At 38.3% G+C, this 16,131-nt stretch overlaps 2 protein-coding genes across 7 annotated transcripts in view; one reads left to right on the top strand and one right to left on the bottom strand.

The window, feature by feature from the left end:
* The first annotated feature begins 5,269 nt into the window (after nucleotides 1-5,269).
* On the top strand, nucleotides 5,270-8,771 carry ifi30b (IFI30 lysosomal thiol reductase b). The gene is made up of 7 exons (XM_029430091.1): nucleotides 5,270-5,458; nucleotides 6,457-6,645; nucleotides 6,720-6,791; nucleotides 6,882-6,971; nucleotides 7,652-7,804; nucleotides 8,225-8,293; nucleotides 8,558-8,771. Exons 1-7 carry the CDS (start codon nucleotides 5,318-5,320, stop codon nucleotides 8,615-8,617), a joined length of 774 nt encoding a protein of 257 aa, XP_029285951.1. The 5' UTR covers nucleotides 5,270-5,317; the 3' UTR covers nucleotides 8,618-8,771.
* The window catches only part of pde4cb (phosphodiesterase 4C, cAMP-specific b), an 84,571-nt gene continuing 77,162 nt past the window's right edge, over nucleotides 8,723-16,131 (bottom strand). For all 6 annotated transcript variants that reach the window (XM_029430087.1, XM_029430088.1, XM_029430085.1 and 3 more), the window contains 3 exons: nucleotides 15,561-15,683; nucleotides 14,109-14,291; nucleotides 8,723-13,802 (listed from right to left, as the gene is read on the bottom strand). In XM_029430087.1, the coding sequence (XP_029285947.1) occupies nucleotides 13,248-13,802; nucleotides 14,109-14,291; nucleotides 15,561-15,683 (861 nt within the window). In that variant the 3' untranslated portion in view covers nucleotides 8,723-13,247. The remainder of the gene's footprint in view (nucleotides 13,803-14,108; nucleotides 14,292-15,560; nucleotides 15,684-16,131) is intronic.

Here is a 16,131-nt window from a genome sequence, read left to right as displayed (position 1 = left end):
CCTCTGTCCTTAGACCCTCGCATCGCACAAGGAAAAACTTCCTAAAAGAAACCCGACAATTAAAGGGGAAAAAATATAAGAAACCTCAGGGAGAGCAACTGAGGAGGGATCCCTCTCCCAGGACGGACAGACGTGCAATTGTTAGTTTGGGTTGCCTGATTATGTAATTTTTCCTTTTTAAAAAGGGGTCACTTTAGATGCACTTATCTCTTAGCAGTCATTAGTCAAACATGTGCTTGATGCTTGTTGCACACTTGAAGTTATAAGTTCTGACTGTTTATTGCCATGAAGGGAATTGTACAAATTGTGTCCAATTCCTACTTTGTGGCGGTGAAAGAAATGTTTAAATGTTTGATTTTGCATGCCATCGTGTAACAGATTACCTAGGTATTATACAGTATGTATTAGTAATTATAATATGGACATTACGGCTGGGTACTGTTTTGATACCGGTTCTGGTACTATTAGTTCACCACCAGCTATAGAATATATGTTTTGTTACCTTTCTTTGATGGGTTAGCCATATTCTATGTTTTTTTTCTGCTTCGTCTCCAATATTGGTGCTAAGCAATCATTGCTGTAGTTTTCCTCAAATGCACCTCTCCGAGATTTCCTGTCAGTCATACAGTATGAGTGATACTGGGATGTCTTCTTTATCAAAGCAAATGGAAAAGCTTTCATGTTGGGTGTGGTGGTCCGTTGTGCTTGTGACCACATGAATCTGCGTTATAATGTTGCAAAGTAGTAAAATGTCATTGCACAGGTTGTGGGCAGAGATGGAAAGATGGCGGTGCAAACTTTTAACCAGTGTTTAGTTACTCTTTAAAACAAAGAAGCCCATTTTAAAAGGTTGGTCAGCTGTTTATGCCGTTTTGTAATACGTATTGGAAAAGACAAAAGTACTACACTCCTGTGTAGAAATTAAGATTATGTTACAGTGGTGTAGTCTAAAAGAAAATGTAGTTAAGGTTCATATGACCCACACCTGCCGTCATCAGACAGTTAAATAAAACACTATTGTTTTCATCTCATAGTGACTTGATATAGAGGAAACATGGACAGATTCACCTAAATTACTATTATTTATGTAAGGCATGTATAGGGTGCACGTCTGGCATGTGAAATCAAAATGTCATTTTAATTTGGGATATATCATATTATTACATTTTCGGTCTTTTAAAAAAAATAAATATGTTTTTATCTTTTGCACACGGCAACTTGAAATATGTACGCATTTAATATTGTCAATTCTAAGAAAAGAAACTTAAATATCCTGGTTCATTTTGTAGCAGGAAAAGGTACACATAGACGACACCACTGCTCTGCAGGGTTTAGATTTAAAGCATAGTATTTGCACAAAAGTATCTCATGTGAGGTGGAGATACTATGACTTCATGTACATCCATCCTGTTTCTGAAGCAGGTGGTGGTGCTAAATATGGCTGTTGAGATTGATTTGTCGTAGCACTGATACAATCACTGATTTGAGTTTTCTAAAAGGTTTTTTTTCTGTCTCCTTAATGAACTGACCACTTAGTAGTATTTAGTTATGTAAAGAAGAAATTGTATGTGCACAATTTGGACTTTTTCTGTTGTCACCATCTCTTTTTGTAGCTTATCTGTTTTATCATTGTGCAAACATAAAACGTAATAGAGAGATAACTAAAAAGACATTTCAAAATGATTAATGTTTCGTAGAAGAATATGTCTCATATTATAAAATGTGTGTCATGATGTACTTTCAGCTGCAATCATGTTAAGTAGTTCTGTCCAACTAATTCTTCATAACCTACTATTACACAATGCTTAGACAACCATTAACATGATACATTTGCTGTTGTGTATTAATAGAATTATGCAAAGCTATAAAGAAAATATTGTTATGTCAAAAGAAAAAAAAAACTTACAAGCAGATTACCGTTTTACTTTTTCAAATTTATATCTAAATATGTACCAAGGTACTAGCTATCGTGGGAAGCTATTTAAGTAGCCTGTCGACCTTTCAACATCGTAAATGTTCATGACTGAAGAAAAAAAAAAAAAGACTTCGGTCTTCTTTGTTTGACAGTTAACTAGCACATGCTCCAAAAAAAACCCTCCCACCTTGGGAGGTTTAAAATCAACGAGACTTCTTCTTCCTGAACAACTCTTGAAAGTTTGTCAAAATGTTGCGCTAGATAGAATGGATTTATGGCATGGAAGATTACATGAGCCTAACTGGTGTATGGTTAAACAAAGATAACCTTGTTGGTCAAGTTCTGTAGTGTAATGAAATGGTGGTTTTAGTAGTAATAATGAAATGTATTTTGTACACAGTTCCTCCTCCTAGGGAATAAAGTTCATATTGGATGCGTGTTAGGCCTACATCAGTGCCATGTTCAGCAACAAGGCAGGAAGTATTGTGCCACTTAGCTAGAGAAGCAGAGGGTGTGGGTGTACAAGCTGGAATAGTGGATGGGCATGTGACATGTTTGATTGTAATATTGGAGAATAGGGTTTGCATATTGTCGCAGTCCAATAATTAATATTATGTTTGGTACATTTAGGCCATGATGACAATCTTTTCCCCAAACCTTAATTCAGTAGTTTACTTGTGTAGGTTTGATCATACTGTAATTGCCTGGCACGGATGATGTAGAAATGATGACTTAAGAACAGTTTGCACTGAATGTTAAAAAATATTTGCAGTGAATGCAAGTTTGAGTCTTTTGCAGAATTGGATACTGATCAATGTTCTGTGTGGGCTTTTGTACAGAAATGGTGGAGTTTACAGGTACAAGGTTAGATAGAGTTGAGTAAGGGAACTGCTTATGAACTGTGAGGGACAGATGGGTTTGGTATGTGTTTAGGTATTATGTTGGAGAAAGATTAAGTTTAGTGAGTATAGCAATGGTTGCGTTCAATTAGGGTTTGGTGTAGTTAAAGGTTAGGGTTTAGAAGGAGGAGGTTGTAACTGATAGTAACGTTCACACAATGCTAGGCTCTATTAACTTTCTTCCATGACATAAACACGCCAGAATCTAGCGGTAACATAAACCACGACATTTTAGGGGATGGGTTTGTTTTCCATCTCACCCTGAGTTAGTTGGGAGGATCTTTTAAATGTTTAAGATCCAGGGACTTGATATATTTTGACAGGTTTTGTGATTATGTTATGATGATGATCCCTCTACATCATATTCAACATAGTACTTGATGTTTCTGTAACGCTGACTTTATTTTTTTCCTTTGTAGCTGTATGGACTCATCTTTCTGCTCTAATCTGAAGCAATTAGCTACCCTTTGTTAATATTGCTGTTAGAAAATACTGTTATTGTAAATGTGTATTTACTGTATTGATTATGCAATAACATTCAGCTTTTTTGAAATAGCTTGTGTTTCATTTAGGAGTCATATCTGAGGAAAATTGATGGTTTCAATTTAAACATTTTTTGTTAGTGTAAAACCTGACTGTACCCACTTCAGAACATCATTGTTCATGTATGCACTTTCAGATCCCCAAATAAATTTGAGATGATGATTTAATGAATTGTTGTGATTATTATTTGATAACCTGAAGATTTCAATACTTTTCGTTAGACGTAGTGTTTTATCGGCCTTGATAAATTAAAGTATAAACCAGCATCGAAAATACCATTTAATATTCATATAATAATCCTAAAGCAAGACATTTACCTCATAGAAACATAAAAAGTCTTATTAACACGTTTAATTTGTTGAATATATTTGGTATTAATAATCTGAATCTGCAAAGTAACTGGAGTTATGATATAAATGCAGTAAAAAGTACAATACCTCTGAAATGTAATAATGTAGAATTAGAAAGTAGCAGTAAATGTAAATACTAAAGTCAAGTAGCGTTACAAGTAGCTCAAAACTGTACTTGAGTACATTTACTTAATAACTTCCCACCACTGGCAACCTGTTACTTGACAAACCTATGCAACATGTTCACCACCGAACACAGCACAGATAATGAGTCTTACCTTTAGAAGAGCTTCTTCTAGACATTTTCAAAGCAAACTGTGATTAGAAGAGAAGAAGAAGAAGTCAGCAGGTCATTAGAAAGACGCAGAGTTCAGGGTCTTGATATTTACCTTGAACGGTTATCAACAGTTAGCTTTTAACCAACATGACACCAATGTCAATTAAGCAGCATATTCCAACGGCTAATGGAAAAGTGGCAGTGCAACAGGTCGTTGGAAACAGAACATTTTCATGGATGAGAGGCCACTTTCATGACTTCTCAGTCACATAACTACTCTTCATAATTCTGGATGTCTGAAGAATATTAATTGTGTTGATAGCACGGCCGAAGAAACACTTGCTTTGTCCCGGTAGCAGCAGTTGCTACTGCCACCCGGTGAATGTTAGCTCCCGGTCCTTTGTAACAGCTGCTGGCCGATCGGCCTACAAATGTCCCCTCTGTCCCGACGTTTTCCCCGGAAACAAAATGTTAAATTTGAGAATTTGGGGGACATTTCTAAATTCTCGCTCTGGTGAGGGAACGTAAACGTTAAACGTGGCTTTTTGAACAAACACAACCGTTTGACATTCAGTGTTAATAAAGTGACCTATTTATGCTTATTGTGTTAATATTAAACATAAAAACAAGCTAATGGGCAGGGGAACGTATCATAAACAGTTCAAGAGATTTCACATCGATTTTCCAACGTTTGTAAAGCAATAAAATCCCAATTTGCTGAACCGGGTTCAGGTAAATTTCGTTAGACCCACTTTGTGTCATCCAAAATCCAAGATGGCGCACAATTACTTCTTCCCTCACTTTAACTGGATCGCCTCTCAACGGTTTTCTCTCAGTTCGTCCACCAATTTCTCTTTACTGTTATAGTGCTTTTCCCGCTATAACATGTCACAATATCGGAGGTGGAAATGGTTTACTTATGGTTGAAATGTAGACATGAGATACTTTGCTCTTTTTCTGTTTACTTTAATTAGAAATGAGTGTAGTGCTGTTCTGCTCATGTGTGACCACTAGAGGGAGGCAAATCCCCATAATATGTCTACTTCATGTGGAGGCTTTATCTCCATTGCAACAGTTGTCATACAATCTTGTTTTCCCCCATAATTCAATCATTTTCCACGATTAAACCGCTCTTATTAACCCTGATGTTGAACAGGCTCCATTAACAGCCAGATATGATTTATTGTTGTGTGTCTCCTGTTCATGGAGTCAGAGCAGTAGTCAATCACACCTGGCGTCAATCAGCTGATGATGGGGCTGATTGGGCGGCTCTTATGAGGAGCGGCCTCAGTCATCTTTTCTCCTCGTTCTCTGCGGACTTCGCATAGCAAACATGAAGCTGTCAGGACTGTTGGCTGTGCTTTTACTCCTCTGTACTGTCCGGATAAGCTCCGGAGGGTCTCACCCTAAACCGGCCTGCCGGTATCCGCCGTCTCAGTGGTGTCGGTCCCTGGAGATAGCAATAGCGTGTAACGTGAGTATAATGAACACATCTATTTACAGGGGTCTATTTTCGTCCTTTTAGAAAATGGGGTCACAGCAGAAGATGCTTATATATTATTAATAGGCAACACAAACAAAACTGAATGGCCCCACGAGACTATAATGATAGTATTTATGTTACAAGACAATATTGTGAAGGAAAAAGAAATTCAATAAACTATAGATTCCTAAAAAAACTATCTTTTTACTATATTAATTCTGTTGGTGGGATGTACTTTTTTTGCGTAAAATGTTGTTGAACTATGAAGTTTTCTTTTGTGCTCATTACTTTTTTTTTTTTTTTTTTTCATAGTGTTCGGCCTATTTTTATTTGTGGTCTTTTATTCTAGTGAGAATTTACAAAAGTTATGTTCTGTCCTTGTCAAATGTTTATTTCTTCATTTCATGTACGAGGAAAGGGTCAATTCTAATGTGGAACTGCAGATTTTTAGTAAAAAAATAATGTTTGCAACACCGTATTATATAAATGATATCCTTGAGGATCATTGTTCTGAACATGAACAATTCCCTGTCTGTGTCTTTTTAAATGAGTCATGCTTCAGAAATTGAACACCAGTGGTTCTTCATGTGACCGGCAGAGCAGCTCTGGGTCAAAGCACACAAACACTTTAATCAGTTTAGAGTTGAGTGAAAAAAACAGAAGTTTGTTTTACTTTGCAGGTTAAGTTACTGACTGTATAACATGCCATAAATAAAACGCCCTTTGGTAGGACACCAGACTTGTGTCCTAAAAATGCTGGTTTGACATCCCAAAGTTAAATTTACAAAGAAATTAGACTAAGAAAAGCAATCTTTAATTTTTAACCTAATAAACAGATTTTTTTGTCTACTTATTTCCACTTAACTATACAATGTGTGAAGATTTAAAACGGGGTTCATGTGTCTTAGCTAAACGCAAGCTGTATCTCCTCTTTATATAAATTTGACAAATTTCAGAAAAAGAAACCGTCTCTCTTTATCCTCGTGTAGGTTCAGAAGCAGTGTATGGAGCTGAATGCTACCAGACCAAACCTGGCTGTTCCTCCAGTATCTGTCACTCTGTACTATGAGAGTTTGTGTCCGGCCTGCAGAGTCTTCATCACCCAGCAGCTCTTCCCCACCTGGACGATTCTGCACGACATCATGACTGTCACGCTGGTCCCCTACGGGAATGCCAAGGTACACTGATCCTCCTCTTTTTAATAATAAATGTATCATCCCATGCATACTAAATGTTGACACTTCTCTTGTAGGAGCTTCCATCAGAAAATTCTCCCTTCACCTGTCAGCATGGAGAGCCTGAATGCAGAGCAAACATGATTGAGGTTTGTCTGTTTCATCACCTTCACTGTAGCTCTGTCACATTTCAATTAATGCCACTTGCTGACTTTAGCTTGCTTGATCTGTTCCTTCAGGCGTGTATCATCCATTTATCGAGACACTCAGCATTTCGGATCATCTCCTGCATGGAGTCGTCTGCAGATGTCCTCAGGGCTGCCCAGTCTGTGAGTAGCTGCAGAATAAACTTGAGCTTTTGCTTATTAGGACAAGCTGGGCTGTAGGATGGCCAGGATTATTATTATTATTTAAGAGATTTTCATCTCCAATGATTCTTTTCCCTGGTTAAATAAAGGGTGTATCTATCATCTATACATCCTCCGACAACATTATAAAACTGACCTCCTGTACAATCATTACTGTTGTGAAGTAATTTATAGTGAGGTTCTGAATACATGTCTTAAGTCAAGAAGCCAAATCTACTCTTAAAGTTGTTTGACACAAAATGTTTCGATGCAGCTCCTCTGCATCACATGTTCAGGGATATCGAGCGTTACAGACTTCTGCATATGACTGAAGAATTGTTGCCTCTTTTTTTTTGTCAATCAGAGTAACATTTAGGTGATTGGTGCACATAAATATTTAGAAAAGATACAGAAATCTTGGTTTTATTTTTTTAAATAAAACTTTTATTTTCAAGTGTTTTCATGAAGGATGATGGTGAGAAGCTTATTGAGCAAATAAGACACTTTTTTTCTTTTAAGGGAAATGTTGTTTCTTTAGAACCAGAGTGTAAAACTTACAAAACATCTAACAAATATGAAGTCATCAAGTCTGTGGATTTAAGAGTGTAAAATCCGTTTTAAGACTCTTGCTTTAATCTAATGGATGTGTATTATTGTCTCAGTGTCTCCAGCTGTACGCTCCCTCAGTCTCCTGGTCGAGTGTCTCCTCCTGTGTGACGGGAGGTCTGGGACGCCAGCTGATGCACGTCAACGCTGTTATGACCAGAGGGTTAAACCCCGCCCACACACACGTTCCCTGGGTCACCTTCAACGGGGTAAAACGCACTGGACTAATGATGATTGATATAAAGTTTTACCAAGTCGTAAAGTAATAGTTCTCTATTCTTGACTAAAAAGGCAGAATTACACTTTTGAATGATTTTATAATGTTCAAAACATTTAATCACAGCCTGAATATGAAGTCTGTGCTGCGGAGGAGACGTCATGTCTGACACTGTTAAACCTGTGACACAAGGTTTGCCTCTGCTTTGCAATTGTTCAACTCCAAATGAGTAGATTAAATTGTGCTTCATGATATTGAAGGTCAAAACATTATCTAATAAGTTTCAGATTCATCATTGAAATGTAGATGAGATCATATTATTCACTTCTTCTGGAGGTCGGTCTGTAATCGAGAGCTGCTGATGAAGCTTTGTGAGGACCTAAAGTTGTAACCGCTTCATAAACTGTTTCAGGAATACACAGAAGAGAACGAGGACAAGGCGATGTCGTCCCTCTTCCACTTGGTTTGCCAACTCTACAAGGTGACAACTTTTATCTTCGTTACTGTGATTATAGTGTATGTTAGTTATCAGTGATGGTAGAAAAGCATGTGAAGAACTTTTAGGGAATCTTCTCACAAGTTTAAAAGGATGCCAGATGGAGGGAGAGAGAATACATTTATTACCAACAGAGAAATGTATTCTATTTTTGTCCATAACTGCTCAACCTGACTAAGTTTCAGCACTAAAATGCAGATTCTGTTTGTTGGTATATTTGGCAGTAATGTAACTGTATTGTGTCTTCAGGGCGTGAAGCCTCCAGCCTGCTCTGGAGCCCCGGTCAGACTGAACAGAGGATTCTGCTGAACACCACAGCAAATCATAACCTGCATAATGTACCAGATAATGCCATCAAAATCATGTTTAGTTCTTGGTTGTAGTTGATAACGATGTGGATGTGAGATCATACCCTTTTTTTTTTTTTTTTTTTGAAAGTGGAATAAATGTCTTTGGTCTTAGATTTACTGTTCTTGATTGTGATTATTTACACTTTAAAAACCTTTTAATTTTCCTATATAATGAACAAAGAAATAACAGGCAGTTTGATAAATTTCCATATTTATTGGCATTTTCACTTAAAACACCCTGAACTCCCGAGAGTCTTTTGGCTTAGAATGAGAAACAAAAATATAGTTCTTTGACAAACATTGGAGTGGCAGGCGTTTACTTTTTTTTTAATGTATACTTTATTTGTAGGCTCCAGAACCTAAAATCAAATGTCCTATGTTACAGTACTCTGTCTCAACAGACATGTTTGAAGAATAAATATCTTTAGAGAAGTTTGCACGACACAGAAAACTGACTGCATGAACATTAATGTTGGCAGTATCAGCGTGACACGACGGAGAGAGCAGTGACTCAACACATTTAACACTGTATGGCACTGATGTCTTCCTGTAAAGAGCCACACCGCTGTGTTAACATGCCGAGGTACTGGGCGTCAAGCTACATCCAGCTGACTGATCAATTAAATATTTCAAATACACATGAGAATGCCATTCTGAACTTTGTTTGGTGTCCGTTTCATATTGTAATCTGAGAAGCATAAGTTTTAAAAAGGGCTATAAAAATAAAGCTTTACAAAATGTAAGAATTTAAATTAATTTGTATATTGCTTTTCTGTTCAGCCAAGGTGACAACTATCACTGCATTCCATACTAACAGGAAATGCTCATCACTTCCTGTACTGCAGGAGAGCTGACGGATAGCAGCCGTGTGATAACTGTCAGAGGGAAGCACATTTTATTTAGAAACTAATCTTAACTAGTGCTTTTTAACCGGTGTTAGGCAGGTACTATAACTGCATACCAGCAGTCTGAATAAACTGCACACACGCAAATATTTGCAGATATTTGGTACCAATACCCAAAGCTTGGAAAGGAAGAGGAGGCTTTAAAGGATGATTACAGAACAACTTTTCAGAAACGGGCTAAAAGTTTAAATCCCAGCTAGGATGCAATTCTCATTACTACACAATATAAAGTGTTCATCTGCTTTCATGGCAATTTGCCCATTACATTCTGACTTTACTTGTGTGCAAATAAAAACGTTGGCCTGTTGGCGCTAGAGGTAAAGTCTTAAAATAACCAGAACATTTTATCCAAATGTTGCTGACGAGGTTTACATGGCATTTTCATCGTGGAGTTTTGAGGGATTAAAACAGTGTTTTTTTTTACATGTAGCTTACTTCCTCACTAACAATGTGTGTAAAGACAGAAGCAGAATATTGCTGCTGTCATGACAAATGTATAATTTATAAGGCTGTACCGAAAGTCTTTTTATTAATTTATCTTACAATCTGAGCTTCTTTTCAGGTATTCGAACGAAGCTTTTAATGTCTTGTCATATTTTATTGTCATTGGAAATGTTTGATTCACACGAGTCAGATACAATCCTACAAAACCCCCAACTGGATCTACTTCTACAAATAATATAATATATAATATATAATACTTATAATATTAGTATAGACTAATCCTTATCTGCAACTGTGCAGAAATATCAGAAAATTGATTTAGAATTCAAATGTCAACGTTATGAATGAAGCTTTCAACAACTTGGTACAGCCCTAATAATTTATACGTATTCTTAATCTTTGAGATTCCTGTTTTCTCTCTTTTCCAGAACTGTAGATCAAACGATGCTCTGAGGCTCGGCGTGTTAAAAACAGCACAATGGTCCTTTAACACTAGGCTCCAACCACTCCTATTACATGTAAGGCTGATCAGTAAAGCTTACAAGCTGAGTCAATGAAATACTGTTAGACTAGTGTTTTCTACGACTGCCTGACCAGGAAGTGCATCATATCTTTGAGTAGTGCTTCCTGGTCTTTCTACCTCAGTGACTCCTGAAACTACACACATTCTCAAGTCGCAGACTGATCATGAGCTGCACAAAATCTAATAAACGGTCTGCTTTAAATACTGGTAACACGTATCATTCGTAAAAACTAACACTATAAAGTCGATGACTTCGATACAATCATCAGGTTAAAATCTCTAGTGTAAAAATGTACAGCGTCATAGGCTGGCAGGTGTTTGTGTGTTTTCAACACTTATGGCACACAGTTATATCCCAGTCGAGCACTTTCTATCAAATGAGACCGATAACCTGATGGATCACAATCTGTTTAGCTTGATTAATTTCTGTCAGCAACTTCTGATCTCGACATCAGATCCTGTTGGCAGGGCAGGAAAGTAACACCGTGGTGACATATCTGGAATCATAAGACCCTGGCAGAAAATAGTACGTTTAAAATAACAAACAGGGCTTCTTTACCTGTGTAGTTGAACTTTTGTATAAAAATATTAATTCAAACTGTTCTGGTAGTTCTAGAAAAGGAACAATCAGATTAACTTTAATTCACTAATCTGCAGGTGAGGAAGTAATGACACGTCCAAATCAAAGGATGCATGTGGTGATATTTCATGTTTTCCTAACTGTCAACAACGGCCATGAAAAGACGAAAAACCCCCAATTAACTTATCAAACTAAAAAGTATTGTCTGTTGCAATGTTGCACTGAGCGACATATTCCTTTATTATGTACACTAGCTTATTGTGGACCATTCACACATACACTGTCCTGCTGCTGGAAATAAATAACGAATGTGTATTAATCCTCAGATAAGAATAGTCCATTACTCCTGTTGGAGTCACGTTTGCTATAAATAAATACAATTCCCTTTTTAAAAACATTTAAATAAATATAAATTAGTGACACGTTTTTAAAGCCACAGACAGAAAGTATTGTGAGACAAACTAAAACATCGTACGTTTTTGGTCTTTTCATGGGATTTGTTGACAGCAAGAACAATACATAAATGACGCCAGCATTATCCTTAAAAGTTTGAGTAAGAAAAGCATCGACACAATGAACTCACATCTGCTTCACAGTGCAGCTCAAAATGTCCGTGCTGCTGTCAGGAATATATAAATTCAATGTTATTCTCACATATGTTGCCCACATAACAGCATCAGTTCCCAAACGTTAAATGGAAGACGCCAGAGCATTTTAAACAGAGGCATTAAGACTCAGAAAGGCTGCTGTCGTTGCAGGAACAGGGCTTTAAATCTTGGACCTCAGATCATTTCAGAGAACATTGCAGTTATACAAAGTGCAACCCACGTGGATTTTCTTTAGTTGCACCTGTATTTTTCTTTAAACGTGTACCTCAAGAAACTGAGGTGCAAATAAGTAGAGTAACTAAAGCTTTTCACAAAACAGAAGAAGTCTTATAATTCCCATATTATCTGACCACCGGGGAGGTTGTGAATCTTTGTAAGTAAGTTTGTGACATTCTGGATCAACCAAGCAGTGATTTTCCTGCCCTGCCCTCTGGAGTCAGTTGAGTGTCCGTGTGATCATCGGTAGGCCTACAGTGGACGAAGCCCTTTGTGTGACTGAATAAAAGAGCTGAAGGGCAGAGATGGTAAAGTGCTACTGCGGACCGGAGGCACCCTGATAAAAAATGCTTTTGAAGCACATAAACACAGACGAGACCAGCAAATGTACAACAAAGAACTGTTCCAAACCCCTAAAACAATGACACCATTTAAAATCATCTCAGGTAAAAATAAATAAAGCCCAAACTAATTATACAGGTGGTGTCTTCTGTATTTGCAACATGTGAGACAGGGGTTCAGTCTTCTTCAGTGTAAATCTCTGTGCTGCTACAAGCTGGTTTAAATATATATTATTTGATTGCTTCAGTTGCCAAATTTTCTATTAAAGGCTTTAATTAAATATAGAGACACGCAGGTTAAACAAAGTCTCAGATGTCTCTGGTTTGGAGGTAAATCAAACAGGAAAGACAGTTTGGGGTCGAGGGTCAGATCAGGGGAACCCACTACATCCATGCTACAATAGATTATCTCTTCATACCCTGAGGTTTAGGTCCATCGATTTTCTCTCATCTACATCCTGTATTTGGTAAAACGATTCATCTCTCACATCATTCTCAAACAAAGAAATCATACTCACTTATTCCAACCGGACTCAGTAATTTCATATCCTAAATTAAAAACTATGGTGCAAAATAATTTTCCAAGACCCTGTCAGACCACGGCGATCCTCATTCTTAATGTTATTTTGAAGGAAGACATTTCCTTTACCTGTTGTTCTTGTTACAGTATCATGCCCCGGCTCCACTCCACAGTTAAAATGCAGCAGTTTTTGTCTGGGACACTCCGAACTGAAGCTACAAGAAAGCAGGACGGGACACATTCAGGCACCCAAAGAGAGGCTAAAATGATTCTTCTTGTTAAAATATAAAATAAAAACAGAGGGGGAACGTCCCTCTGTTCTCCAGAGTGGGTGTCTCCAGTGTAAAGGGACTGTAGTGATTTTACAGACTTTATTGGTAAAGACCTGCCCTGCCGCCGTCTCTCCACATCCAGTGCTCGTGTCTCTCAGGCGGGGCAGGTTGTGCTGGTTGTTACGTGCCCATACGTAGGCACGCCACCCCATCGCCCTCCTGGCTCAGTTCTCTATCCCTGTCGGCGCCCTCCCGTCCCGGGGAGGCCAGCGTCCTGTGGGGGCTCCGCACCGACATGGCAGCCAGGTTCAGGGATCGAGACGGGAAAGGCGAGGGGGGGCGGTACCTGCTGCTGCGGGGATTTGGGGACAAAGAGGGGGAGGAGGAGTCCCGCTGACGCTCCCCACCCGAATGTGATTCTTCCTCCAGGGGGCTCTCCAGGTCAGACTCCACCTCCTCTTCATCCTCCTCTTCTTCCTCCAGAGTGAGTTCAAACTGGAACTTGTCCACTCCTCCTCCTGAAGGGACGGCCCCTCCTGCTCCCACAGCTCCCCCTGGCATCACCTCCACATGGTGCTCCTCGGGGCTGGAGGGCGACGGCGGGCTGCGGGGGATCATGCTCTGGTACCACTCCCTGTTGTCCTCCAGCGTGTCCAGGATGTCCTGGGCGTCAGGGTGCACCAAGTCTGCCCATGTCTCCCACAGAGGGTGGACAACGTAGTCGATAAAGCCCACCTAGTCATAGAAATTATATTATTAATAACAATAATAAACGCACAAATATGACGGGAGTAAAATAAGTAATGAAAAAGGCAAGTAGAAGAAGAAGGCTGTTTAGGGGTCTCCAAGGACATTTTGGATGAATATGAACTGACAGAGGGATAAATATCTGGATAGGATGTTATTACCATTTCTATCAATATTCTGTGTTGAGAAATGAAACATGTCAGTGTGAGACAATGTTCAGACTGCAGTGCAGACATATCAAATTAGTTTTTTAATTGATAATTAATATTTAAAAATGTTTATGTCAGTAACTACCTGGGTCTTCTCTATGGAGGCGTTGTGTTTGTCACACATGGCACTGATCTCCATGCCTTTGTCCCGCTCTCGGTCTCCCTGGGTGAAGAACTCCTCCATGATGCGGTCCGTCCACTGACGGTAAATCTCCAGCGGTTTGGTTGGGTTGCTCAGGTCGGCACAGTGGACCATGTTCTGCAGAACCTGGAGGAGAGATGTTCAGTCAGACTCGGCCCTGTTTCCAAAAACCCACCCAGAATTACTCAGAAAAAGCAGCAGTGATAACTTGAGAAATGTAACTACCATTCCTTTTATTTTATTTATAGATATTTTAACTCTACCCTATGAAGGCGTATTAGAGCAGTAAAAAGAAAAAGAAAAAAGAAAAGTAACAAGAGATAATATTCCACAAAGAAAAAAGTGAGACTTAAATCGAACACTTGAATATTATCTGAGATGATCAAGTCATACATTTGTCATAATTGTGCGATGAGGTTGATCCAACCTTGCAGTGAAGTGATGTAGTTTCGAGACAAATAACATAAATTTGTCAGTTTAATCTCGGAGAATTTGCGAGTTTTTTCACAAATTTATGCCGTGGTTTTTTTCTTGTACATTTGTTAGTTTGTGACTCATGTTTGAAATTAGGAGTTTTTCTCTGAATATGAATAATTGATAAATATATATATATATATTTTAACCTACAATGGCCCTTATATGCCATCGTACTGTGCTGATGGGAACAATACCACAAGTGTAGATTAGTTCACCTCGATACAGGATGCAATGACCACATGTGTCCAGCAGGCAGCAGCACTTTCACACTAACTCCCTGGTTCAACATGCAAACAGCTGTTCAGTTTGTTGTGTATGAATATTAGTGTCGGAGATCTGCTGCTTATTATTTACTGCTGGCTTTGAGTATTTTGGCTGAATTGATCAGTTACTTGTATTATGATTGGCGGTACTAATGTATAATTACTGTCATACTGAGCATTTCCATTTTCTGCAACTTATACTTCTACTCCGTACATCTCAACGGGAAATATTGTACTTTTTACTTTTAATCAACATATAAAATATGACATGTTATTATAGATTAAGCTACACAACAGTATATCAAATAATTAAAATTAGCATCACCCAGCTGCTACATTAACGTCATACGAACATTAATTTACCAATGAATATATTACAATAATATGATATAAATCATTCTTAAATGAGCTATTCTACATAAGGAGTACTTTCACTTTTGGTGCTTTAAGTATATTTTGAGGCTCATACTCTACTTTTAGTTAAGTTACATTTTGAATGCAGGACTTTTACTTGTAACTAACTATTTCTATACATAGCTACAGTATATATATATTTTTTTTGTGTCTGAATTATATTTCTAAAGCATCATGTACTTATGAGTATTACACATTATTCAGTGTTCTGATATTCAGTGTCAGCAGGGGGCGTACTCACCTGGATGCGGTCAGAGTAGTTGTCTAGAAGCAGGACTCCCAGACTGGTGACCTTCTTGGTCTCCACCATCGTCTTCATGTCCGCCAAGGAGTTCATGTGTTTGGACATATCTGTAGCAAGCACCTAATGAACAGATTCAACACATCGTCAGTCAACGAAATGACGCATGTTCATGCTTCCCATGTGACCTGTACATGCCGGCTGTGTAATGGGGTGTTCTTGTTTCCTATATTTCTAAAGAAAACTGGTGATTGGAGTTTTGTGAATGATGCAGGACGTGTGTACTGTGTGTCTTGCAGAGTCTCTTTGTGAAATGTTGTGGGGCCAGTGACAGTTTGTGTTTATTTGTCTTTGCACTGTATCCGCCATTGCAATTAGTTTCAAAATCTGATTCTGAAGAAAAAACACACACACTGTTGTATCGTCTCTCAGCTTCACTGCGGCAGTCCTGAGTTATACCTCTGGCCCCTGGGTCTGGATCACAGGATCTAAGTCCTCAGGTTTTCCATTTCAATTTAAAACATGTGAAACAATAAAACAGTTTAGTCTTTTATTGGTGTAGGGTTATTCA

Source organism: Cottoperca gobio, chromosome 4 (assembly GCF_900634415.1).
Source record: "Cottoperca gobio chromosome 4, fCotGob3.1, whole genome shotgun sequence".
In the NCBI taxonomy this organism is placed as follows: Eukaryota; Metazoa; Chordata; class Actinopteri; order Perciformes; family Bovichtidae; genus Cottoperca; species Cottoperca gobio.
Note: the sequence above shows the minus strand (reverse complement) of the source record. Positions and strands in the feature narration are given on the sequence as shown.